Here is a 24,919-nt window from a genome sequence, read left to right as displayed (position 1 = left end):
TAAACATAAAAACACCTATATCTTGTGCTATTATGAAATACTGGTATAAAATAGATTAAATCAAAATAGAAAAGGCAAACTGAAGGGGAGAGATGGGGAGCTGTTTGGTGGTGTAACATTTCAGCCATGCAAGATATGGGGTTCTGGGATGTGTTACACAGCATGTGCATGTGGTTGACAGTATGTATTGTACACTTGGAAGTTAATGAGAAGGTGAAAGCTGTGTGTTTTGCCACCATAAATAGAATCAATATTTATTGATGTTAATCACTGCATTAACCCAAGTGAAAAAACCAGGACAAAATAACGCAGAAAAAGGACTTGATGAATTCAACAAAAACTTACCAAACTATAAAAAGAAGGAAACTTCTTTAATCTGATAAAGGATAGCTACAGTAAAGTAACAAGTAATATTGGTCAAATAGTCAAAGTTTTTCACCTGAGATCATGGAGATAAAAATGCTCACTATTCCACTTTAATTCAATACCGTATTTGGCATCCTTGGCCAGTAAGAAAGTAAAAGAACAAACTGGATAAGGAAGAAAGGACAAGGGAGGGCAGGAGGTTGGGGCTCAGGCTTGAAGATTCCAAAGCAAGCCAAACCACAGTAAGACAGAGTACAATCACTGCAAGAAAAAAAATATTTTTTAAGCCAGCAATTTATGAGAAACTGACAGAATGCTAAGGTGGTTTCCTTAAGCTTACTAGAAATATCTTTGATATTAATTTGAAGTATTCAATAGAATGACTCTTTCCCATATAATTAAACTAATTTACATTTTTAGACATTTCTTTAGAAAATATGCTATCATTTGAAGTAGAGAGAAGACCCAGTGTCTTAGTAAATAAACTGTCCTTAAGTATATCATCTGTGATCAATTCAGGAAGACTAAGTTTACTACAACTTGCCAAGCATTAAAATAGACGATTTAACATATTTTTTGAGGGGCACCTGGGTGGCTTAATCGGTTAAGTGTCTGCCTTTGACTCAGGTTGTGATCCCGGGGTCCTGGGATCGAGTCCCACATCAGGCTCCCTGCTCCATGGGAATCCTGCTTCTGCCTCTCTCTCATGGATAAATAAACAAAATATTATTTTAAAAAAAGTATTTTTTGTTGGGGGAGGTGGAGAAAAAAAAGCAGAACAGAGAAATGATCTGTCAAAACACAAAATCCTGTCACTTAACATTAAAATTCACATGTTCACAAAAACAAAAAAATAAAAAATAAAATTCACATGTTCAAAACAGCTTCCAAATGCTGAAAACACAAGCCACTTCTCAGAAACTGTATTAAAACCCATTAATAACTACAACATCCAATACATTACAACAAAAAAGCCCCTTATAAAAAGGAGCCCATGTATTCAGTTATTGGACAATCCCAGTCTCTCTTCCACGCATTCCTGGAAAAAAAAAAAAAAAAAAAAACGAACAAATGTATCTTTTGGGTAACACAGGGCAATCAATCCACATCTTGCTCAGGTCAGGCTCTACCATCCACTTCAGTACTGAGGAAATGTTCCATCGATTTTGGCAGCCCAGGCCATGAGGCCCCCCACAACATCCTGAACTGTTAAAGATTCTAACTCCTGGACTGCTGTCAAAGACTGCAGGATCTTCACGGCCTTCTGGGAGTCATTGCCCAGTTTGCAAATCACATAAACTGGGAAAGCTGCCCCTGCCTGTGCGCCCTGCTTCCCTTCCCGGATTGCTTCTCCTAAGAGTTTCAGGCTCTCCGCGTTCCTCCGCTCCAAGTGTTTCAAAGGAATGTGCAGGGCATGAGGCAAACGACAGATGTCCACCTCCACTTGAGGTCTGACGTCCAGCAGCAGGTGGGGTGAGCCGGAGTCCAGAAGTCGCTTATAGTCGGCGACCGAAACTCGCTCCTCTGGGCTCAGCAACTGCAGGGAGCGGCACTTATCGGTGGCCGAGGAGCCGCAGAAGGCTTCGTAGTCCTGCAGGGCAGTCACAGTGGGCCGCTCGCCGCAAGCTGCACAGTCAAGCCTGCGGCTCCGAAGCTGAATACAGCGAAATTGGCCCCTGAGGGCATCAAAGATTAACAGGCTGCGACTGTAAGACGGACCCAGACCTGCTGCGATCTTCAAAACTTCCAGCGCCTGCAGGCAGCCCAGGACCCCAGTTACGACACCGAGCACCCCGCCATCCGCGCAGTTGGTCACAGTCTCCGCTGGGGGTGGCTGGGGGAACACGCAGCGATAGCAAGGCCCGCCGTCGTAGTGGTACACTGTGATTTGGCCCTCGAAGCGCAGGGCGCTAGCGGACACGAGAGGCCGGCCGGCGAGCACACATGCGTCATTGACCAGATAGCGAGTGGGCACGTTGTCAGAACAGTCGGCCACCACGTCATAGCGGCGGACGAGGTCTAGCGCCGTGGCCGGCGTCAGCGCTTGAGCATAGGGCACGCACTCTACCGCGGAATTGAGGCGGCGCAGCGAGGCAGCGGCCGAAAAGGCCTTAGCCTGACCGGCCAGCGCCTCGCCGTGCAGCACCTGCCGGGCCAAGTTGCTCATTTCTACTACGTCGTAGTCCACAAGGCCAAGGCGGCCTACGCCGGCCGCGGCCAGGTACTGCGCCAGCGGGCAGCCGAGCCCGCCGCAGCCCACGACGAGCACCGAGGCGGCGGCCAGGCGCAGCTGTCCGTGCACTCCCAGCTCCGGGAGCACCAGCTGCCGGCTATAACGCAAAATCTCCTCCCGAGACAGAGCGGCCTTCGGCGGCAGGGGTGACACCGGAACCCGCCGCTCGGGCGCCTGCTCCGCCAAAAGAGCCGCCGCCAGTCTCTGCTTCAAGGAACTCAGCTCCTCCTCACGCCGGGCAACTTCTGCCTGCAGAGCGAGCACCTCCTCCCTGGAAGCCATGGCGCCACTCCTGGAAGTCGTCCTGAAAGGCACTTCCGGTTCCGGCTTGCCGTCTCCTAGCGACTGGAATAAACTAAAGCGTGGCCACGGAGTTTGGGGGGGAAAGTGATAAGTAGACATGAACCTCACGAATAAACGCTCAGATTCAACATTAATGTTTCGCAGTTCCTGAATATTTCCAATGGAATCACGAAGAGAGCTTTCGGAGAGCTAGAACCCTTCCCCCTAGACACGCACATAGCCCGTTCCCCCCCCCTTTCCGGATTTGGTACGGTCCGACCCGTCCCCTTCCCGCGCCGCGTTGACGTCATTCCGCTTCCGGCGACTCGCGCAGTTCCGCGATGGCCTCCGAGGAAGCGAGCGGTAGCCCTCGTAGGTCTCGGCGGGAGCCGGAGGGGCGCGCCCCGCGACAGGACAAGTATTCGGTGCTGTTGCCTACCTACAACGAGCGCGAGAACCTACCGCTCATCGTGTGGCTGCTGGTGAAAAGCTTCGCCGAGAGGTAGCGTGCCCGCCTCCCTCCCCGAGGAGTGAGATGAGCTGGCTTCGCCGGCCCGGGTGTCGGCGGTTGGCTGCGCGAGGCGGCTCTGCGCGGCCTGCCTTCGGCTCTCGAGGGAAGCCCTGGAGAGGAGGCCACCCTTGGGGCGAGCAGACGCGGATGCTTCTGGGGTTGTGTCGGGGTCTCATGCCTGCCCTTGGGTGTTGTGAGACGCCCCGTTTATTGTACACTCCCGTCCCCCTCCCCCTTCCCCCGTGTGCTTTCCCTTGTTTTCCTTTTTTTTTTTTTTTTTTTGGTCGGGTTGGGCATCCTTTGGTTTGCAGCGAGATTGAAAGCTTGACCTCCCTCTTTTACTTCTAGGTGGTCAGGATGCGGCAGGAGCCGGGAGTCTGAGCACGCTCACTCCCGCCCCCGTGCCGAGTGCTTATGTAAGCATGAGGTTTGATCTCTGTGGGTTAGGGAGCTGCTGCTGCTGCTGCTGCTACTGGGCTGGGCAACTTCGTTGGTCACTCGTGGACGTCTGATAACGGTCGTTAGAAACTGGACCTTTTAGAGTTTGAATTTGAAAGCGTTATACGATATATTTGAAAAAAAAATTTTTTTAATTAATTTATTTATTTTTTTTATTTTTTTATTTTTTTCAGAAAAATCCTGGTATCGGTAGAGAAGTAACTTGTTTTAGGGTTGCACCAGCGGGATCATGGGTGGGACGGATGGATCTCTGAAGGCCTTTCCATTATCAACACGGACCAACTTAGGAAATTAACTTTTGAAAATGAGACCATATTCCACATGACTGTGTTGTAATGTAACCGGGTCATCCCTGGACGCGGATTATTTCTAGGACTTTTTTGTTTTCCCCTTGTTGACGTTTGCTTTACAAATGAAAACAGGGGCTTTGTTCACACGGTATTTTCCAGCATTTAGATAAGGGCTCAACACATAGTGGGGGCTTATTTATTAGAAGAATGTTGCAACAAATAACACCCATACTTTTACTAGTGTACTGGGGATAAAGTCTTCAGGATAGAACTGCTGGGTCAACAGATGTGCTTAAAATTGACAGTTGTTGGGGTCCCTGGGTGGCTCAGCGGTCTAGCACCTGCCTTCCGCCCAGGGCGTGATCCTGGAGACCCGGGATGGAGTCCCACACCGGGCTCCCCGCATGGAGTCTGCTTCTCCCTCTGCCTGCGTCTCTGCCCCCCACCCTTCTCTGTGTGTCTCATGAATAAATAAGTAAAATCTTTAAAAAAAATTGACAGTTATTATACAATTGCTCACCCCCCCCCCTCCAAAAAAAGGTTGTGCCGACTTAGGACTGTCATTGGAAGAGTGCCTGTTTCCCCACCAACCAGTCAACCCGAGCTTTAGTAAACTTAACGTTTTTGGAAATGCTACTCTCCAAACATTGCTGTTTTTACTATAATTATTTCATTGGCATAATTATCTCAACGTGCCTGGCTCCTCATAGTTTTTTTTTTTTTTTTTTTAATTCATACCTTTTCTCCTCTTTTTAATTATCTTTTTATTTTGGTTTCTATAAGCACTTTCCACAGAGAAATTGTCATATCGTCAATCTTGTTCAGTGTGTCTTCTGAGTCTCACATATTTCTTGCCTTAATCAGAGATGTTTAATGAAGGAAACGATTTTCATTTCAGATGAAGTCAAATTCCTTTAACTACCTTACCCTCAGGTGGTCTGGGCACCGTGAAGTGAGAGAAAGTATAATTTGCTAACAAATGACTTCATTTATTTATGAAATTTGGCTCTTTCAACATACCAACTAGAGTCAACATCTTACATATTTCTGCTTGTAAAGCAATTGCCCAAAAGCCCCTCGAGCAACTGAAGTCCTGGTATTTACTCTTAACCCATAGGCTGGGTTTGAGTTTAGCTTTCTTCCTAGTTTGTTAGGGCTGACTTTTTTAAAGCATTTAACTGTGGAATGTGTTTTCTGATCAGTTTTCTTACATGTTCTTAGTATGGACCAAGAGGAAACAGTGTTGGAGGGGTTTTGCTGCGCTTCCTATAGTTTCCCCATAAGTTTCCCAATAAAGTAATAAAAAAAAAAATCTTCTAAAACAGGGTAGGGGAAAAAATAGTGATCACATGTACAACCAAGTATTGTGTTGGCTTGTTTTTAGAATAGAAACTATAACATAAAGAGAATGGAAAGCCCGGAGAGAGATGTTTATTTTGAAGCACATTGAAATCTTATGTAATTCTGTGTTTTTGTATTTAATAGTGTGAGATAACGGGTACAGCTATTTGAAATAATGGTGTAAAAGATTGACACCATTTTATTTTTTTAAGATTTTATTTATTTATTCATGAAAGACAGAGAGAGGCAGAGACACGGGCAGAGGGGGAAGCAGGCTCCATGCAAGGAGCCCGATGCAGGACTCTGTCCTAAGACCCTGGGATTACAACCTGAGCCAAAGACAGATGCTGGACTGCTGAGCCACCCAGACATCCCTGTGTCACCATTTTAAAGAGGGTTTTTTTTTTTTTAATGGGTGAAATGAAATAATTGTTCCTCATTATGTTATTTAAATCTATTTGGGATTAAGTTTAAGAGAATATTCACTCAGCTCAATCAACCTGAGATATCTTTTAAATGTACTTTTGAAATATTTTTTTTTAATTTTTATTTATTTATTTATGATAGTCACAGAGAGAGAGAGAGAGAGAGGCAGAGACATAGGCAGAGGGAGAAGCAGGCTCCATGCACCCGGAGCCCGATGTGGGATTCGATCCCGGGTCTCCAGGATCGCGCCCTGGGCCAAAGGCAGGCGCCAAACCGCTGCACCACCCAGGGATCCATGAAATATTTTTTATAACTAAGATTTGATATTAAGGTTATACAATTCTATTTCTAAAGTCTGTAAGTAAAACTTTGTGCTATCATATATATAATTGCTCTGATTTTTTAAACTAAAGAGTATATTTTCTGAGAATTTTTTTAATATCTCAGGACTTCATCATAGCATTTTTCAGCAACATGCTGAGTTTGGAGGTGAAATACTAAATGCTTGACATTTATTTCATTTGGTAATTGAAGTTTTCCTTAGTGATTACTCTGACAAATTCCCCTTATGCTCGTAAGAATAAAGAATTAGTAATTTAAAAATATTTTTTAATTTGAAATGTTGTCTCCAAACAATACAAACTTTCACTTTTTTTAATTTTAGTGGAATCAATTATGAAATTATAATCATAGATGATGGAAGCCCAGATGGAACAAGGGACGTTGCTGAACAGCTGGAGAAGATCTATGGGTCAGACAAAATTGTAAGTCGTGAACATTTTTTTTATATCACTTGTGTTTGTCTAGGGGAAAGACGAGAAATGACAATGCTTAAATTCAATCTATTTTTTTTGGAAACTGGAACAATAGAAAGCATTTTATACACTTGGAATTCAGATGCATTTTCATTGTGCTTATTAAAGTTTTATATGCCTTTGGTTGTTGGGTCAGTAGTAATTTTACAGCAAAGTAGTCAACCTTTGTTTTTTTGTTTTTAAAGATTTTATTTATTTATTCATGAAAGACACACAGAGAGAGAGGCAGAGACATAGGCAGAGGGAGAAGCAGGCTCCATGCAGGAAGCCGGATGTGGGACTCGAGCCCGGTACTGTGGGATCACACCCTGAGCCAAAGGCAGACATTCAACCGCTGAGCCACCCAGGTGCCCCAAGTCAACCTTTAAATAAGCTGTTTTTATAACTTACTCTGCAGATAAGTTTCCTTGAAGGGTAAAATTAAAGCATGATACTGAATTGATAAGGAATGTTACTGAACTAGATTGCAATTAGTAATGCATGTCTTGATCTTTCTGGCTCCCTTTTTTGGAACTATAAAACCTTGTTAGCTGGGAAGGGTGATTGTTTTCATGTGGAATTTGGCATTTCTATTTTTCAGAGCACTTGCCATCTTTCTTTTTATCTGTAGAACAGTTTTACCAGAGTGGATTGACTTTCTAAGTCTTAAATTTTAGATTTTCCCACAGTACTTTAAAGGATGTTGTTTTTCTACTGGAGTAACTTAGATGTAGAATTCATTTTATAATGGCTTTATAAATTTTGTTTTTGATCACTGGTTTATTTTTATAATGGTTTGTATTTATAAGTGTTTGAATATACTTGTGAGCTCAGCTTTAGATAATTCTTGGGCCAAAAGCATTCAATTAAGTTCAGATTTAATTAGAAAACACATTCTAGGCATTGGGTATTTTACATACAGACTAGAGTTTTTCAATCTTGGCACTATTGACATTTGGGACCTAATTCTTTGCCTTAGATGGGGGGTAGGGCTGTAATAGGACATTTATTTATTTTTTATTATTTTTTCAAAAGAGATTCATGAGAGAAAGAGAGAAAGGCAGAGACACAGGCAGAGGGAGAAGTAGGCTCCCTGTGAGGAGCCTGCTGTGGGACTCAGTCAGGACCCCAGGATCACACCCCGAGCTGAAGGCAGACATTTAACCACTGAGCCACCCAGGCATCCCTGTAATTGAACATTTAAATCATCCCTGGACTCTACCCACTAGATGCCATTAGCAGCCCTTCTCCCCAAGGTGGCAACCAAAATGTCTCTTGAGTAGCATCAAATGACCCCTTTTGGGCAAAATTGTCCCTTCCTCCCAAAAGAGAACCATCAGTATAGACATAAACAAAAATCTCTTGGAGAACCTTTATTGATATTTGCATTTTAAGAAAAGGCAATTAAGCATTATAAAAAGCTTTCACTGGGTACACATATTCTTACTTAATCCTGACAGTGAAATAATTTTTGTTCAGTTAGATGAGGTCGTGGTCAGTAGGAACAGTTTAAAGGAAAGAGGTTGACTCTTATACACGTGGTAAATCTCTTCTATGCTAGTTATTCTTTCCATATCACACATGGGTAACTCAAAGATCTATCACACTTCCAATCGTCTGAATATCTCCTGATGTACAGGAGGAGATTAAAAATTGACAGATTTTCAGCCTTCTAGTAGTAACAGGTTCATATTTTTGGTTAACAGTTCCCCAGTTTTTCTTTAGAGACTGTGAACCAATGCACTAAATCACATTTGTTATTATATAGAATACTCTGAGTTATATGTTGTTACTTAATCTGGGAGCAGCAACCTGACAGTATTTTGAATACTTTTGTCAGAGAACGTCATTCAGCCTTGAGTTGTAATTGATTGGTTGATCTTAGGGTATGTCTACTAAATTGAGCTTTTTAATTTCTAAAACAATGTGGCCCTCAAAAAGTTCCATTTTTCCCATCAACCCCATAAAATTCAAAATAATGAAAAAAATTGTATCAGGATTAGGATTTTCCTGTATTACCAGGGAAATCCCGTTCCTTCATTATTTTATTACTGACCTTTGAATCATTTAAACTAGAAAATTATTCCCCCCAACAATATCAAGCCATGCTGTGGATGGTGCTTACTTGCTTTTAGGTGATGTGTGTGTTTAGTTGGGAGAGGAGATGGAGAAAAATTATTGAAGATTTCTTAGAATATCAAAATATTCAGCATGGATGCTTTGTTTGTTAGTCTTTCAAACTGGTTAAAATGAATATTTCAGAAAACAAAGTTGTTTTTTCCCTTTAACCTAAACTGAGATGAGAGTTTGTCACTTTCCAAGGTTACACAGCTAACAGTGAAGATGGGACCCTAGAAAAACTGAAGGTACATATCCTGTATTCTTAACCAGGGTTACTGGGCAGGAGGGTCTGAGATTAGGCTTCAGCCTTTCCTTGTTGAACGCATCTGTTACATTTGATTTAGGTCATCTGTTTCAGCCTCCAACTTGAGATTAATTTAAGTCACCTATGTTATTTCATAGTTTAGTATTTTTACAAATTGTTATTTTAACAAAATGTAATATATGTTCATTAATTTTAAAATGTCTAATACAACTGTGGGATTGAAAGATTGATTTCTGTTGTTTATCCCTAAGTACCAAAATATTAACTAACAGAAAGATCAGTACCTTAATGTACAAAAACAGCCTTTCTTAGCTGAAGATTTGTTTTTCTTTTCATTCTTCTTTATTTCAACTTTTTGAATTTGAGAGTGTGGTCCACTCAAATACCGTGTGATCCTAGGTTTTCTAAAGTGTCATCAAGATTTTTTATGACAAGAATTTTATACAAAATAATTTTTTTGTTAAACAAATTATAGCATCACATGAAGTATCTCATAAGCAGTTGTGGTAAGCATTCTTCAAAGTATGTCTGTGCATACTTTCTGTGAGCTCACAATGGTTCTCCTTATGGTGCATTTCACTACTTTATGCCATCCTCATTAACCTTAAGGGGTGGAAAAGGGAGGGGATGAAATTAACGATTGGAAAGTAAAGCAGTGAAACAATGGGAACTTTTTATTGCATAATAAATGGAAAACTACATTCTTGTTATAAAATGAAAAAGTTACTGATAGAACTGAAGTTGCCTTTGATGAGCATTTTTGTGATCCACCTCCTAGTCCCTTCTCCAGGGGAGACCCCAGTCAGCAAGTTGGTGTGGGTTGCCTCAAACCTTTGTGCATATATGTTTGTGTGTCTACATTTGTAGAACTAGGCAATGTAGTGTTTTTTGTTTTTAAACATAAATGCAATCTGCCTCTATCATTCTGTTGATTTTTAATTGTAGCTGAGAGATTTTTTATCACTAAATTATCTCACTCTTTTAACTCTTCCATAATACTCTATCATATACAACATGATTTATATTTTATAAAAACTTGAGAAAAAAATTTTCCAGTAGGAAAAATCTAAGAAAAGTATTATAGAAAATCTAAGGTAAACTTTAATGGATTTGTTTTTCTCAAGGCAGACACCAGGTCAATATTTTGTCAGTAACTATCAATCAAAATCAAAACCTAAAAAAAAAAAAATCAAAACCTAACATAACTTTTTTGATTTTGTTCACTGAATGTCTAGTTTTCTATATAAGAGCTAATTGAGCAGGAGTGTATTTTATCTGCGTTCCTCCCCAAGACCTACAGCAGTTTGCATGAAGTTAAAAAAAAGAAATTAACTGGTTGAATTGAACAGAAAATACTTTGTTTAGAGATTTGCAGTCTGAGGTAGCCCTCTTATACCCTGGCATACGCAGAAGGGGACAAGATAGGCTCGGGAGTGAGTTTGTTTGAGCCCCGTACCTCAGAAACTTAGAGTCAAAATCTTGGCATTCTACTTTTTCATAAATTTCCAGACAAAAGAAAAAAGCTAAGCAAGTAAGTCAAGATTTATATATGAAGCAAAATAATAATAATAATAATAATAATAATAATAGACTAAGTGATTGACAAACAGTAAGAAAAGAAAAATTTTAGTTTTCTTGTTGGGCATATAATTCTTAAAGTCATGTCATTGGGCCAGTAGAGAATGAATGAGGTCTCCAAGCATAAAGTCAGGATAAGTTGATGCAGTGATGGCAGCATTTAAAATCATAATAGGAATTCAAAGAAATAAGTGTGCATACTCTTGCATCCAGTGATTCCACTTTTATCATGCCAATTACAGAAATAACAGAATTTCTGCAAAAGGATATATGTACAAGTATCTTTATTATAGCAATATTTGTTTTTTTTTTTAAATTTATTTATTTATTCATGAGAGACACACAGAGAGAGAGAGAGGGGCAGAGACAAAGGCAGAGGGAGAAGCAGGCTCCGTGCAGGAAGCCCAACGTGGGACTCAATCCCGGGTCTCCAGGATCAGGCCCTGGGCTGAAGGCGGTGCTAAACCGCTGAGCCACCCGGGCTGCCCTATAGCAATATTTGTAATAGCAAATACCTGGAACCAACCTGACTACCATTAAATAATGACCATATATTGTCTGCCTTGTAACCTTAAGCCAAAGAAAAAAGAAATCAACATAAATAAATAAAATCACAACAGGAATTGAGAAAACAAATGTGGCTATCAAGTACTCCAAGAAGTTACAGGATAAATGAGTTAACGGGATGCCTGGGTGGCTCAGTGGTTGAGTGTCAGCCTTTGGCTTGGGGCGTGATCCCGGGGTTCCAGGATGAGTCCCACATCAGGCTCCCTGCATGAAGCCTGCTTCTCCTTCTGCCTCTCTCATGAATAAGTAAATCTTAAAAAAAAAAAAAAAAAAAAAAATGAGTTAAATCCTTGGTTTTCTTGGGGGAAAGAATCAACAGATATTGTTCAAAATGATAAATCAAGTAATAGACATAACATTGTTTATATACTATTTTCTGGTGGATAGCTCCAGAAAAAATGTTCAGAATATGACCTGCAGGATTAAAGTGAAAGAATGTTGTTTTTCCAAGCTGTTAAACTATTTGATTTGTTACTAAACATTTTTTTTGCTTTGGCAAAAAATGTTAAGCATACTTGGCTGTAAGGTCTAATAAATGCACCTATATTTTAATTTAAAGGAATAAACACCTATAATAAAGTTTTTTTTTGTTTTGTTTTCTTGGGGTTTTTTTGTTTGTTTTAGTATTTGTGTTAAAATGCCATTTCTTATTCTTGCAGCTTCTGAGACCACGGGAGAAAAAGTTAGGCCTAGGTAAGTAGAACCTCTTACCCCTCATACCTGCTCCTTGCCTTGGTAAGATTTTCCAGTGTGTATTTTCCTAATTTGGAACAAGGCCAAAAGACAGTGACCTCCTGTGATGGTTTTTAATGATCTTAATGACATCTAAATAGTTTCACTGGAGTTGCCTGTATCAATCAAGGTCCACTTGGGAAAACGGAAACCACTGTCAGTCTTTCAGTACAGGGAATTTAATACGAAGAATCTGGTTACATAGGTGAAGGAATGCTGAGAAGCCAAATGGAACAGTGAGGCTACTCACTAGTAATAGCCAGAGGTTGCTTCCATCCTAAGAATGGAGCAACAGTTGGAAGAGATGGTGCTTTTGGAGCCCAGGAACCTAGGCTGTTTAGAAGGGGGTACAATGATGAAGTGGGGGTCCCTGACAGGAGCTAGAGCCATGGAGGATATTCAGTCATTGCTGGGTGGGAGGCAGGGTAAGGAGCATGGGGGCTCATTTAGACTTTTCCTTTTCTCTCTCCTAGAAACTATCCCCTCCTGCCTTCCAAAACTATCCAGTTGAGCCAATTGAAGAGACCACCTGGGAACTGTATTTCCATCAATGTAGAGCAGATTAGGGAAGGGCCAGAGAAGGTATCAAATGTTTTGGACCAGCACACCACTTTAGCCAATAATCTTTGAAAATTTCTATATAAGTTGCAAAAAGTTATTCTTTATTTTTAAAAACTTTTCTAGTTTTTAAACAGGGTTATAGAAAGTCTCAGATGAACTAAGTCATTCTGAGATGAATATCTCAGTGCCTTGATTTCTGTTGTTGGTTACAGTTGCTTATGTTGAGAAGTGGTATAATTTCACTGAAAAATTGGAAGCACAGTTCTTAAAAATTGAGCATTTGCTGTCTTGAAGACCATCAGTTCTCATGTATCATCTAGTGTTCTGAATATCTGAACCCAGAGGTTCTTTGAGATTGAAATTATCTGGGACCTGCCATGAAAGCAACCAAGAATTCCTGACCAGTCAGTGGAAATCCAAAAAGCTGTGATCCTCACTTTTTACCAAAAGAAATTAGAAGAGTTCAGCCTTGTTATAAGATACTGTGGTGGTTTGGAACTAGAGAATGCGGGAAGCCCCAAATCCCCACTTATCCTTATCTGCCAGGTCCCTGGGGAACTTTTAGGCAAGGAGGTGGCTAAGTAATTGCAGGCTGCGCCTTTGACCCCAAATACCAGGCCAGGGCTCTAGTGTACTAGGCTTACAGTGTAGATGACACTCAGTGGGTAGCTTTTGTGGAAATCGGCCAGGAGTGATGGGAAAAGCAGAAGCAGGGAAATACTTGTTAGCTGGGGATCCAAGCATCAGAAGGTGGTGCTTGGGACTAAGGTGAGGTTGGAGATGAAAGAATGGAACAGAGAAGTGTATTTAATAGAGAATAAATAAAGATTTAATTATAGTTTAGTATCGCCTTTAAGGAACTAATGATGCTTTTCAGATGCTTAATTTCTTCCCTGTTCAGGTATATATTTAAGCATTTCTGGCAGTTTTCTTTAATGGATTCATTTTTAGGAACTGCGTATATTCACGGAATGAAACATGCCACAGGAAACTACATAATTATTATGGATGCTGATCTCTCCCATCATGTAAGTGGTATCTTTCTTTATTAGTTATTCATGATAGTCTAAGCCTGCTTTACTCATCTAATGTTTATTTTTTCTAAATTTCAGCCAAAATTTATTCCTGAATTCATTAGGTAGGTATTTTTAATATTTGAAAGAATTATAATTCAAATCATTTATGTTAATTTTGGACTTATTTTCATCTTTTACTAATTAAAAATGCACATGCTATTTTAAGTTTGCTGTCGGAAATGAAACCAACATGTAGATCTGAGGCTCATAACTAGAGATATGTGACTAAATGAAATATTTTCGGGATAGTCAACAGATAATTCCTTTATTATCTAATCTAAATTCTCCCAGACTACAGGAAAAGATGGCAGGTCACTTCCCTATTGAGGGAAATTTAGCCCTGTATCATAAGGGTAAAACACCATGAACAATTAGGGTTTATTCCAGGAATGCCAGAATGGTTCATCATTAAGAATTCATCCATATAACTTATTTGTCACATTAACAAAGCAGTATGGTTAAGTCTATAGATATTAAAAGGTAATTCAATAACTGTACTTGCCACTTCTAATAAGACCTTGAAAATAGAAATAAAAGGAAACCACCTAAATTTGATAAAGACAGCCCAGTCCTAACAGCCATCTTACTAAATGGTGAAATGTTGAATCGTTAATAAACGCATCAAGGTAGACATACCAGCTGTCATTATATATTATGTAGACATTTTAAGTGATGTGAGAACAAGAATTTAGTGTAAACCTTAATAAAGCCTACAAAATTGTATTTTGCAAGCAATATAGTTGTATTAGAAAATCCAAGACAATTTGAAACCTCTCAGAATAAGAATTTAGAAATTGTTCTATATTGAACTAAATATACTAAAACAATTAGGTAATGTTACTCTCCTATTTCAATTACTTCAGCAAGATCTCATTAACAGATGGGAAGAAACTCATTCTTTTCCTTGCCCATTAAACCGCTATGTAATCTGGCCCTTGCCTCCCTTTCTGAGCTCATCATTGTGCTCTTCCCCTCCACTCGCTGCTTCAGGCATACTCCTTCCATTGCTGTGTCACATAGGGTGCTATGTTTTTTTGCCTTAAAATGCTCTTACCCTGGGATCCCTGGGTGGCTTAGAGGTTTTAGCGCCTGCCTTTGGCCCAGGGCATGATCCTGGGCTCCCGGGATTGAGTCCCGCGTCAGGCTCCTAGCGTGAAGCCTGCTTCTCCCTCTGCCTGTCTCTGCCTCTCTCTCTCTCTCTCTCTCTCTCTCTCTCTCTCTCTCTCTGCGCCTCTATGTCTATCATGAACAAATAAATAAATATTTTAAAAGTAATAAATAAATAAAATGCCCTTACCCTGCTCCTTAATAGCCAGCTACTTCTCATCCTTTGATCTCTGCATAAAGTCACCTCAGAGACATCTTCTCTGCCTGTATAATCTAAATTCCCAAGAGCCCCTTTGACCTGAAAAGGAAATGGAACCAGGGGAATAGAAAATGTGTGGAAGATACAAAGAGGCCATATGTAGAAGAAAGACCAATGGCTAATAAACCTGAGGGAAGACACCCTGGGATGTTGTCAGGGAAACACGAAGCGAGATAACTGTGGCTGTATTTTATTACCTGTTAGTTTATCACAATTACAAACTTAAAGAGCAGCGCATCTAGCACAGATAAAATGGCAGGAAATGGACACACACAACTATTGCTGGAGGAAGCATGAGTTGCTACAACCTTTTTGGAAAGTAATTTCTGGTGATAACTATTCAAAATACTTGGAACATTTGTTTCCACTTTGGGTTGTATAAGCACGAGGATAAATATTTGTAAGAATGTTGCCACACGCTATTCATTGTGGTTGTGGTGTTGGGGGGTGAGAAGACCCACCATGAAAACAACCATACAAGTATATGGGTCCAGTGTTCTCTGGGCTATTTTTGCAGCTATTAGAAAGAATGTCTTTGTGGACCTATAGGATATCCATGATTCCATTATGTATATTGTTAACTGACAAAGGGCAGAATGTACCTTTTGGGGTTCCAGTTTTGTTAAACATCCAGAATCCCTGGGGTTTATATGTGTCTTCATTTCTCTGGAAGGGGAAAGGTATGGCGAGTTACCAGGCTGTTTTAGCACTGTTTAATGGGGCCAAGAACAGAATGGAGGGGGATTACGTTTTAGGATGGTTTCACATGGTGCAATCAGCAAATACAACTATTTTTTAGTTTTAGGAATTAATAAAGGAAAACAGGTTTGAAAATCTTACTTTGAAAGATTTCTCGGTGATATAGTTCATCTGTTTTCTTGACATTGTTTTTCTTGGCGAATCTTAAAAGTTCTTCTTGTGTAGCTCAAGAAAATAACTATTGAAAGGTCAATAGCTTTTTCTAATTGACAGCTAATTTATTTTTTTTCAACAGGAAGCAGAAGGAGGGTAATTTTGACATTGTCTCTGGAACTCGCTACAAAGGAAATGGAGGTGTATACGGCTGGGATTTGAAAAGAAAAATAATCAGGTATATACACATGCTGCGGTTTCTATAGTTTTTAGTGTAACTATTGGAAATTTGTTTTTGACGGGCATTTGAATTACATTACCATGCTCCCTTGGGATTTCTGGGATCAGATAGTAAACTTCCAATATGGACTCCCAGATAGCTCCTTATGTACAATTTTTCCCATGATTCAAGTATTTTATTTTGGATATTTTTCACCAAGGAAAAATCAGCATAAATCTTTAAACCTTTGTTAGAAATGGACTAATTAAACAAAATTAATTTTACTGGACCTTCAGCTTTAAGTGAACCTATTTGTATTTTCGGACTAAATAAGTGGTCTTTTTATATTTATGTGCACACGTGTGTGTGTGTGTATATAATCATTATAAATGAATGAGACACTTTATGATTTCAACTTTCACTAAGCAGCATAAAGTAGGGAGGCTTCGAGGTTAGACCTGGATTAAAATCCTGACTGTCATTTAATTCCTGTGTCACCTAGCATAATATATTGTACCTTTTCTGGCTTTACTTCCCTCAACATAAAATGAAAATGGAAACAGAAAACAGTTTCAGTTTCTATTATTATATAACAAATTATGTTAAAGTTTAGTGACTTAAAACAAGTATTATTTCTCTCAAGTCTGTGGCTTGGCTGGTGGCTCTGCGGGTTTCACCTGGGCTCATCCATGCAGCTTCTTCAGCTGGAGGGTCAGCTGAGCTGGAAGATTCAAAATGTCCTCATTCACATATCTAGTAGTTGGAGCTGGTTGTTGTCTGGGGCATCTCAGTTCTCTTGCACCTTCTGGAAAGCTAGACCAGCTTCTTTACATGGCATCCTAAGGGCAGCATCTAAGAGTACCAAGGCTGCAGCAGCAAGACCTCTTGAGTCTTAGGCCCCAGGGCTAACAGCATTATTGTTTTGGCCAAGGCAAGCCCATAATGAAGGGATGGGAAAAGGAGAATCAAAAGACCCACAAAGAATTTCTGACCATATTTAACCTATAGCACCTTTTTGTAGTTGTTGAGAAGATGAGATCTATTTTAGCCTATAAGGGATCTATGTCGCTTACTACTTAATATATGACAGCATACCTTTATATGTATTCTTACTAGTATTAGTGCTTTTTATTACTCTTTTCATTCTTATTGAAGATCCTGTTAATCTCAGTTCTGACTGTTTTAACTGTGGAACCTTGGGCAAGTCTTTTAAGACCTGTAAGAGTCTCAATCTTCAGTGAAATGAAGGGGTTGGATAAAACTGCTTTTTAATCCTGCTGAATATTGGAATCACATAGAGAGAAAGTCATACACAACTGTTCCTTGTCATTTTCCCATTCTCATGCACACACTGTAGACTGGATCTGTCCCATTCTCATTCACACACTGTGTGAATGGATCTCCATGGGTGGGGCAAAACAGTATTTTTCACAGGCTCTCTCTATGATTTTGTTGTGCAGCCAATGTTGAGACCAACAAGTGAGTGATCTCTCAGGCCCTCTGAATTTGGTCATTGCAGCTCTTATTTAAAATTAGGGAGTCCCAGTCAGAGACCCTTTACAATTTTTAGTTGGATTATTAAGTTGTATTGAGTAGCGTTTGTCATTAGTTGTTAATGTCTACTCTGACTTAGAGTATATACTCCTGAGAAAGATTATGTAATCACTTGCCCACAAACTCATTTGTATAGACTAGAATTTGAATCCAAGCCTGTTTGACTCTTGCTGCATTTTAATGTTAAAAACCCCAATTTAAAAATACATTCGCTTGATAGAGGTACAAATATATATGTATACGTACACCTATATACACATATGCTCACTTTCCTTTGACTAAACCCTTTTGAGGGGTAAGCTGTATCCTAGAATTATTGTTATTGGAAGCAACTTGAAAGGGAAAATGTTTTTGTTAGCCATTATCTCAGCTATATCCCTAACCATGTTATCTGTATAGAAATAACCTTTCCTAGGGAGGCCCTTGGTAGTTACCTAGGCTTTGGAGAGAAGCTCTTCTTTCCAGTCTGCCCCAGAAAACTTTTTTTTCCTGAATTAGAGCTCACTAAAATACCTGTAATACAAAAGTCACTTTTTCCAAGAGTATTTCAGATCTTTTTGAAATGTTAATAATAGCTATTAGTAATAGCTTGAAATTGATACTTAGTTGTGTTTGAAGTACATATGCTGTCATTGTTATAGACTGGATGTCTGCTAAAATGTATGTGTTAAAATACTTTACCTTCAAAGTGTTGGTATTTGAGGGTGGGGTCTTTGGGAAGTAATTAAATTTAGTGACCGTGGGGCACTCATAGTGGGATTATTGCCCTTTCAAGAAGAGACCAGAGAGCTTGGCTTCTGTTGCCCTCCTCCCCACTGTGAGCACATTGCGGGGAAGGCAGCCTCTGTAAGCCAGGAAGAGGGTTTTCACCAGAAGCCAGGTCGGCTACACCTTCATCTTGGACTTCCTAGCCCTCAGGACTGGGAGAAAGAAATATCTGTTGTGTTAGCTACCCAGTCTCTAGTATTTTGTTATAGTGGCCCAAGTAGACTGAAATGAACCTTTGTTCAATTTCCAGAGAGTGCCAGAAACCAAAACCCTTTCCCACTTACATACCTTCTTTTTTTTTAAAAAAAAGTGCCATTTTTATGCAGACTGACCTGTTGCCTGATTGAAACCCATGATCTTTTGTGCTTATTAGAATCTGAAAAGGAGACTCCAAATCCCTGATCCCTTTTGCTGTCTGAGAGATGTTCATAATTCTAAATGAGGACTGTTGGCAAACATGGAAGTTGAATTAAAAATCTGTTATCTTTCTTACCTAAAGCTTAAAAGAATGATTGTTTTATAGGTGCTCTCTAAATGTCCATTCAAAGGATAAAAGTCCCTATTTTCTCAAAAACGAGAGTATCAGATCTTTTACTGACTAAACTTTGTCTTCTATAAAATTGACATTTTTGTGAAATAGTGTTGCATGTATGAATTAGTGTAGCAGTTTTAGCACTTTGGTCTTCGATGTGTTTCTCTCTGTTTCGAAAATTATTTTATAAAGAAAATCTAATTGTTTTATTTAAACAGCCGCGGGGCCAATTTTTTAACTCAGATTTTGCTCAGACCAGGAGCATCTGATTTAACAGGAAGCTTCAGGTACAGTAAAAACTTGTGGTTTTATATTTTCTATTATTTCCAACTTCTTGCCTAAATTTCTTCATATACAATGGCTTATTTTTAGAAACGCTTTTCATTTCTACCCTATTTTTGTTTTGGAACACACAGAAAAAGGCACACTGAAGTTCCTTAAAAGTTGCTAATGAGGACTGAGCATCTTCTTAAGGAAAAATGTACTTTCTAAAGAGCATCAAAGACAGGGCTTAGGTTAGTATGCTTGTTAACATTCACATTGGTGCTCAGCCCCTAGCGGGGAACCCAGGGAACCAAGGTGGCTACCCATTGCTTATTCAGAACATTGCTATCACTGGTAATATGCTCCAAAGAACAGCACCTCTTCCAGCAATTTTCTGCAATTTCTATGAATATTTATAGCACTGTCCACAGAGTTTAAAATGTTAATGTTTTGGGTGTTTTCAGTTACCTTGATCTCCAAATGTTTTTTGTTTTTTAAGATTTTATTTATTTATTCAGGAGAGACACAGAAAGGCAAATATGTAGGCAGAGGGAGAAGCAGGCTCCCTGTGGGGAGCCTAATGTGAGACTCGATCCCAGGACCCTGGGATCACGACCTGAGCCAAAGGCAGACACTCAACCACTGAGCCACCCGGATACTCCTCTATATGTTTTTAATTTTAAAAATAAATTCTTGTTTAATTGGAACAAAGCCTCCTTCCAGGTTGGGGGGAGGGTAATTTATCTCTGAAACTATGTTGCCTGTCCAAACTTCATGCATTAGTTGATAATTTATATTACTTGGCATTTGCTTTTTTCCATTAAGTGATGTTAATTCTTTTGTCCTTTGTTAAAATTGACTAGGTTAAGATAGGAACCTAAGGGGAATCCCTGGGTGGCTCAGTGGTTTAGCGCCTGCCCTTGGCCCAGGGCGTGATCCTGGAGTCTTGGGATTGAGTCCTGCGTCGTGCTCCCTGCATGGAGCCTGCTTCTCCCTCTGCCTGTGTCTCTGCCCCCCAACCCCCAAATAAGTAAATTAAATAAATCTTAAAAAAAAAAAAAAAAAAAGATAGGAACCTAGGCATTGCAGGATTGAGGCAATCCTGGGAGGATACAGCTGTTACCATTTGGGGTCACAGTTAGACACCTGTCATGGGCAGATGTGCCGCCCCACTTTAGATGGGCTGCAGGCCAAACATAGCCCATCAGATTTACAAAGAGAGAGCAGCTGGGAAGTCCTGTGGGTGAACCCAGTCACTTTCTTCAGGAGCTCCCTGTTATTAAGTCCCCTAAAGGGACTTTGTTTATCCCAGGTTAATTTATTTAGTAGATCTCTGGGAAATAGAAACTGCTCAGACATTTTTGAGGAAACACCTGTTAATTACTGGGTTTGCTCTTGTCATCTCCTTTATATTGTTGATTAATCATCATCTATCAACTGTATTGTTACAATATTTGAAACCGGTTTTCTTCAGTCAACTTTAAAAATAAATTTTAAAATTTAAAGCTAAAACCAGTGGGTGGTTCTGCTTCAAATGATTCACTTTACTGTATTTTTACAATTTCTGGTAGTATGGTAGAAAAAAAATTTCCTAAAAGATACTAAAAATTCATTTTCAAAATTATTCTAAATTATTTACTAAATATTTCATGACTGTTCCGGTTCAGGACAAATGTATCATAATCATAAGCTGTGACAGTTTTTCTACATACAAATGATTAATGAAAGTTTTAGGTTTATAAATAACCAGTGAACTTTCAAAAAGTCAAGATACCTGTAAACAAGTATATATCTAGGTGTTCACGTATATTTTAATTTCTCACAGGTTATATCGAAAAGAAGTTCTACAGAAATTGATAGAAAAATGTGTTTCTAAAGGCTACGTCTTCCAGATGGAGATGATTGTTCGGGCAAGACAGTTGAATTATACTATTGGCGAGGTAGGCAGACTGATGGTAAATAGTATGTTGTATTCCTCATAAAGAAACAGGTTTAGACTTCTAGTAAAAAGTTTAACTTGCATGACTATTAAATATATGAAGTCTTCTAATTGTTTAGAATATCCATGCACCAAAGGGTGAAAAGTCACTTTCAAATTAAGTACATTTGACCTACCGAGATTTAAAACATTAATAGAAGGCACCATTCCCTTTTAAAGAACTAAAAGTTGCCGGTACCTTCTGCATCTTGCTTGCCCTTTCTTCTGACCACTCAGCATTGTGGGATGAATGTGTTTGCTCCTTTTCTTTTTCCCATAGCCAGGAGCCACTCAAATCATGAATCCATTTGCCATTTTCTATGAGTAAATGAAGAGGACAGGAATTATGGGGACAGGAAGTGGTCAGTAATATTTACAGCTAGCTAGTGAGCTCTTAGGAAAGGCTCTCCTCCTTTAACCCTGATGCCTTACTCATAGCAAGAAAATAACTAGAATGTCATATGTCTCCTGTGGAAGTGTTAAGATTTGTAACTTAACACTAAAACATAGTGGCAGATTTAATGGACCACTGAAAAAATTAAGTGAAAGGCCATTTTACTTTTGGAGTATAATTTTTTCTCAAAATACAGGTTAAAACTTTGTCAACAGCTTAATATTCAGGATCATTGCTTTTCATATGGGTGTAGATTTGGTTCATATGACTTATTTTTAGGTAATGAAATGTTTAAAGATTTGGAGGTACAGTTTGCTGTAAGAATCATGTAATTCTGAACCAACTTGAAGGACTTACTATCATAAGACAAATATTACTTGTATTGTATGCATGCTGTGCTTTCTTTCTGGTATTTTTGAAGACTGACTTAACGTATATATATATTTTTTACTAGGTTCCAATATCATTTGTGGATCGAGTTTATGGTGAATCCAAGTTGGGAGGAAATGAAATAGTCTCTTTCTTGAAAGGATTATTGACTCTCTTTGCTACTACATAAAAGAAAGTTATTCATTATACTTATCATGTTGAGTTCATTTAAACATAAAAGAAGCCTGCTTGCTGATTTTTATAAAATGTACTCTTAGAGCATAAATCATAAGGTAAGGTAAATTTCATACAAATCTTTTTTTCTGAGGAAACTCCATTTTATATGTCAAATTAAATTAGAAAAATGAGCAGTGTTTTCAATTTTCATTTACATTTTGCTGTATTATTAAGACTTGTAAATAAATGTATTGGGTTTTTCAGAAAATACTGAGCTTTCATTAGAGTATGTGAGTGCAGAATTTCTTACATGGTAAAGACTTTGAAGTATATTAAAAAACTGGATTCATAGCTCATTATAATAGATACCAGAAGTAAGAAGAATGTTAATTATATTCATGAAATATATATGGCTGTTTCTGTATATATGAAGAAGTAGACACCTCTGCCCCTTCTTTAAAAATGTATCTCAAATTTCTTAAACTAGATAAAACAATATGTTTAGGTCACAATTTCATCTGTCAAAGCAAGTTTATTTAAAATACATATTGTGAATTGGAAACTTGACATCCGTTGATTGCATAGCTATTTTTTTTTTTCTATCTTCAGCAGTACCTTCTATCAGTAGGAAAAAATATTGATGACAATATTTTGTCAGCATCAGTAGTCTTGATGACTTCAATACTTAGCTGCTATAGTATTTTTAAACATCTTACTAAGCTTTAAGTGTTCCACCAGTGAGTGCACTGTTAGTTGTTCATTAAAGCCAGCACACATATTCTGTTTATCTACCTTCTCTAAGCTAAATGTTTCAAAAAAAAATTTTTAACTGTAGCATAGCTTATGGAACACATGGTATCTTTTAAATTTGTGGGAAGGCATACTTTGAGCAAATAAGCTTAAGAGCAAGTTGACTTTCCTTTGCAAGGAAGAGACATCTCTAAGTTATTTAATAAGCATATTTATTGAACAGTATTCCTAATTACATTTTCCTGGCTTAATTTGACTGCTAAAGAAATTTAAAATCTGATTTTTCAATTGCATTTCTAACAGATCATAATCAGAAATTAATATCAGACTATAAAACCTTTGGTGTCATTTTGAACATTACCTACTCCCATAGTTGAATCCATGGGACACATTCCAAAAGGGCCTCTACTATTCTATGTCCCTTTTACACAGAGCTGTTTAGCCATCCAGCACACCAGGGACCCACCTTCCTTGGGGAAGTGACATCTCTCATCATTAATAACTAGAAAATTCATCACTGTTTAATGTAGAATTAACCTAATGTAATAGAAATACAATACTCTTTTCTGTGGAGTGTTTAGATTCTCCTCTTTTTCATCTAAACCCAAAGATTTTATTGTCAAGTATATGGAGCAGAGATTAACTACCTCAGAGAACTCATTATAAATTATTGCCTTCTCAGACCTCACTAGAGTAGGTAGCTATCTTATGCCTTTTTAATCTTTTAATCTTACTCCCATAGTCACAACACTGTCACTACTAGAATTTATAGTAAAGAAAGTATTTAAGCAGTGAAGACTTTTTTCATGTAGAAGTTATTTAGAAAAGAATCTGGACTATTTAGATGCATTTCTGTAAGACATCTGATGATTTAAACACTAAAATCTCAAACATTTATATGTGAACCTAGCATCTCTTTTTACTTTGTAAATTAGTCCAAGGATAAAATCCAGATGTTTTCCCTTTGTATTATCACTGTATGAACGCTATACCTAAGGAAAACGAAACTTGAGATAAATGGTTTTGCTGATTTCATAGTAGATTTTGCCTGTCTTCTGTAACATGTAATTAGATTCTTCATCTTTGTTTCTCTAAATCAAATGCTTGTGCCACCCTCTCACACACACACACACCCTTTTTTTTTTTAACTTTTCCAGCTCTTGTTTTCCTTTGAAATACTGATTTGGCTTTTAAAGATTTATCTTCTCACAATTTCAGAAACTAATGGAATTCTGTATTGGTTCAAATGGCTTGTTTAAACCTGCTAAGTGAAGTCTTAGACATTGAGCTATATGTAACCACAATCTGTACTGTTTTCAGTTTAGTCAGAATCTTTGAGATGTTAAGTACTGTTTGAAACTGTTTTAACTTGAAATTTAGAGAAACGGCCAAAGATCAGTGTATTTACAGAGCACACCTTAGGAAAACAGGCTTGGTTAATCCTTCATGATGGTGTTCCTTACTCTTCAGTATGTTTCGCCAATGACATACTCATAGATACAGTCTACTCCAAAAGGTGGGTTCAAAGATGTTGAGACAACGTGTTGGTTGGGATTGACCTAAATTTACACGAGCTGTCCATGTGCTGTCTTGTGACATCCACATTGTGGTAACGCTAGAATGACTGTCCTTGGGACCACAGTTGACGTGTAGTTTTTGAGCGTCTTCTGGAGGCCCATCAGCAGCACCTTTTCTCCTCTTCAGGCTTCACCAGTCCAGAGGCCCCCAAACGCTAGGCTCCCATTTGTTTTCTTCAGGCCAAAGAGAAGAGCCCATCTTTGACTTGGAAGAGAGTCAGCCCCTGGCCACTAGGTAACCCACCCGCCGGGAAGGAACCGGGGCTCCGTGGGCTCGTGTCCCGTCTCCAGGCGGTGTGTGAAGCACGAGGCCCTCACACCTCTTTTAAGGCAGGAGGCATCGCGCTCGAGCGGCCAGGTGCCCCTGCCCCTCCCGCTGCGGCCCGGCCCGGCCCGGCCCGGCCCGCCCGTGAGCGCGCAGGCCTCCCAGCACGTGGAGCCGCCGGGCTGCCCACACGCCCCCTCCCGCCAGATGTAGTCCAGGCCCAGCTGGGCCCGCGCAGGGATCCCCGGCAC

At 39.3% G+C, this 24,919-nt stretch overlaps 2 protein-coding genes and 2 long non-coding RNA genes across 8 annotated transcripts; 2 read left to right on the top strand and 2 right to left on the bottom strand.

Moving 5' to 3' along the window:
• Positions 1–352: 352 nt before the first annotated feature.
• On the bottom strand, positions 353–2,917 carry MOCS3 (molybdenum cofactor synthesis 3). The gene has a single exon (XM_072801436.1). The coding sequence runs from the start codon at positions 2,879–2,881 to the stop codon at positions 1,505–1,507; it is 1,377 nt and encodes a 458-aa protein (XP_072657537.1). The 5' UTR covers positions 2,882–2,917; the 3' UTR covers positions 353–1,504.
• Positions 2,918–3,190: 273 nt separating this feature from the next.
• Positions 3,191–23,861, top strand: DPM1 (dolichyl-phosphate mannosyltransferase subunit 1, catalytic). 5 transcript variants are annotated; one of them, XM_072801438.1, is made up of 10 exons: positions 3,193–3,383; positions 6,573–6,672; positions 11,893–11,926; positions 13,478–13,554; positions 13,639–13,664; positions 15,963–16,058; positions 19,113–19,181; positions 19,311–19,409; positions 20,984–21,098; positions 21,985–23,861. In XM_072801438.1, the coding sequence occupies exons 1-8, from the start codon at positions 3,223–3,225 to the stop codon at positions 19,333–19,335; spliced, it is 588 nt and encodes a 195-aa protein (XP_072657539.1). In that variant the 5' UTR covers positions 3,193–3,222; the 3' UTR covers positions 19,336–19,409; positions 20,984–21,098; positions 21,985–23,861. The 5 variants fall into 5 exon arrangements, with proteins under 5 accessions (XP_072657542.1, XP_072657541.1, XP_072657540.1 ...); XM_072801440.1 differs by lacking the exon at positions 13,639–13,664 and having other exon boundaries at positions 3,192–3,383; XM_072801437.1 differs by lacking the exon at positions 19,311–19,409 and having other exon boundaries at positions 3,194–3,383.
• On the top strand, positions 3,390–6,056 carry LOC140618637 (uncharacterized). The gene is made up of 2 exons (XR_012018699.1): positions 3,390–3,585; positions 3,741–6,056. It is a non-coding gene; the product is annotated as an uncharacterized lncRNA (long non-coding RNA).
• Positions 16,265–24,784, bottom strand: LOC140618636 (uncharacterized). Its single transcript, XR_012018698.1, has 3 exons — positions 24,244–24,784; positions 21,336–21,454; positions 16,265–16,761 (listed from the first exon to the last, which is right to left on the bottom strand). It is a non-coding gene; the product is annotated as an uncharacterized lncRNA (long non-coding RNA).
• Positions 24,785–24,919: the final 135 nt, after the last annotated feature.

The sequence above is a fragment of the Canis lupus genome, chromosome 26, assembly GCF_048164855.1.
Source record: "Canis lupus baileyi chromosome 26, mCanLup2.hap1, whole genome shotgun sequence".
In the NCBI taxonomy this organism is placed as follows: Eukaryota; Metazoa; Chordata; class Mammalia; order Carnivora; family Canidae; genus Canis; species Canis lupus.
The sequence above is the reverse complement of the archived record's forward strand: the minus strand, read 5'-3'. Positions and strand labels throughout refer to the sequence as shown.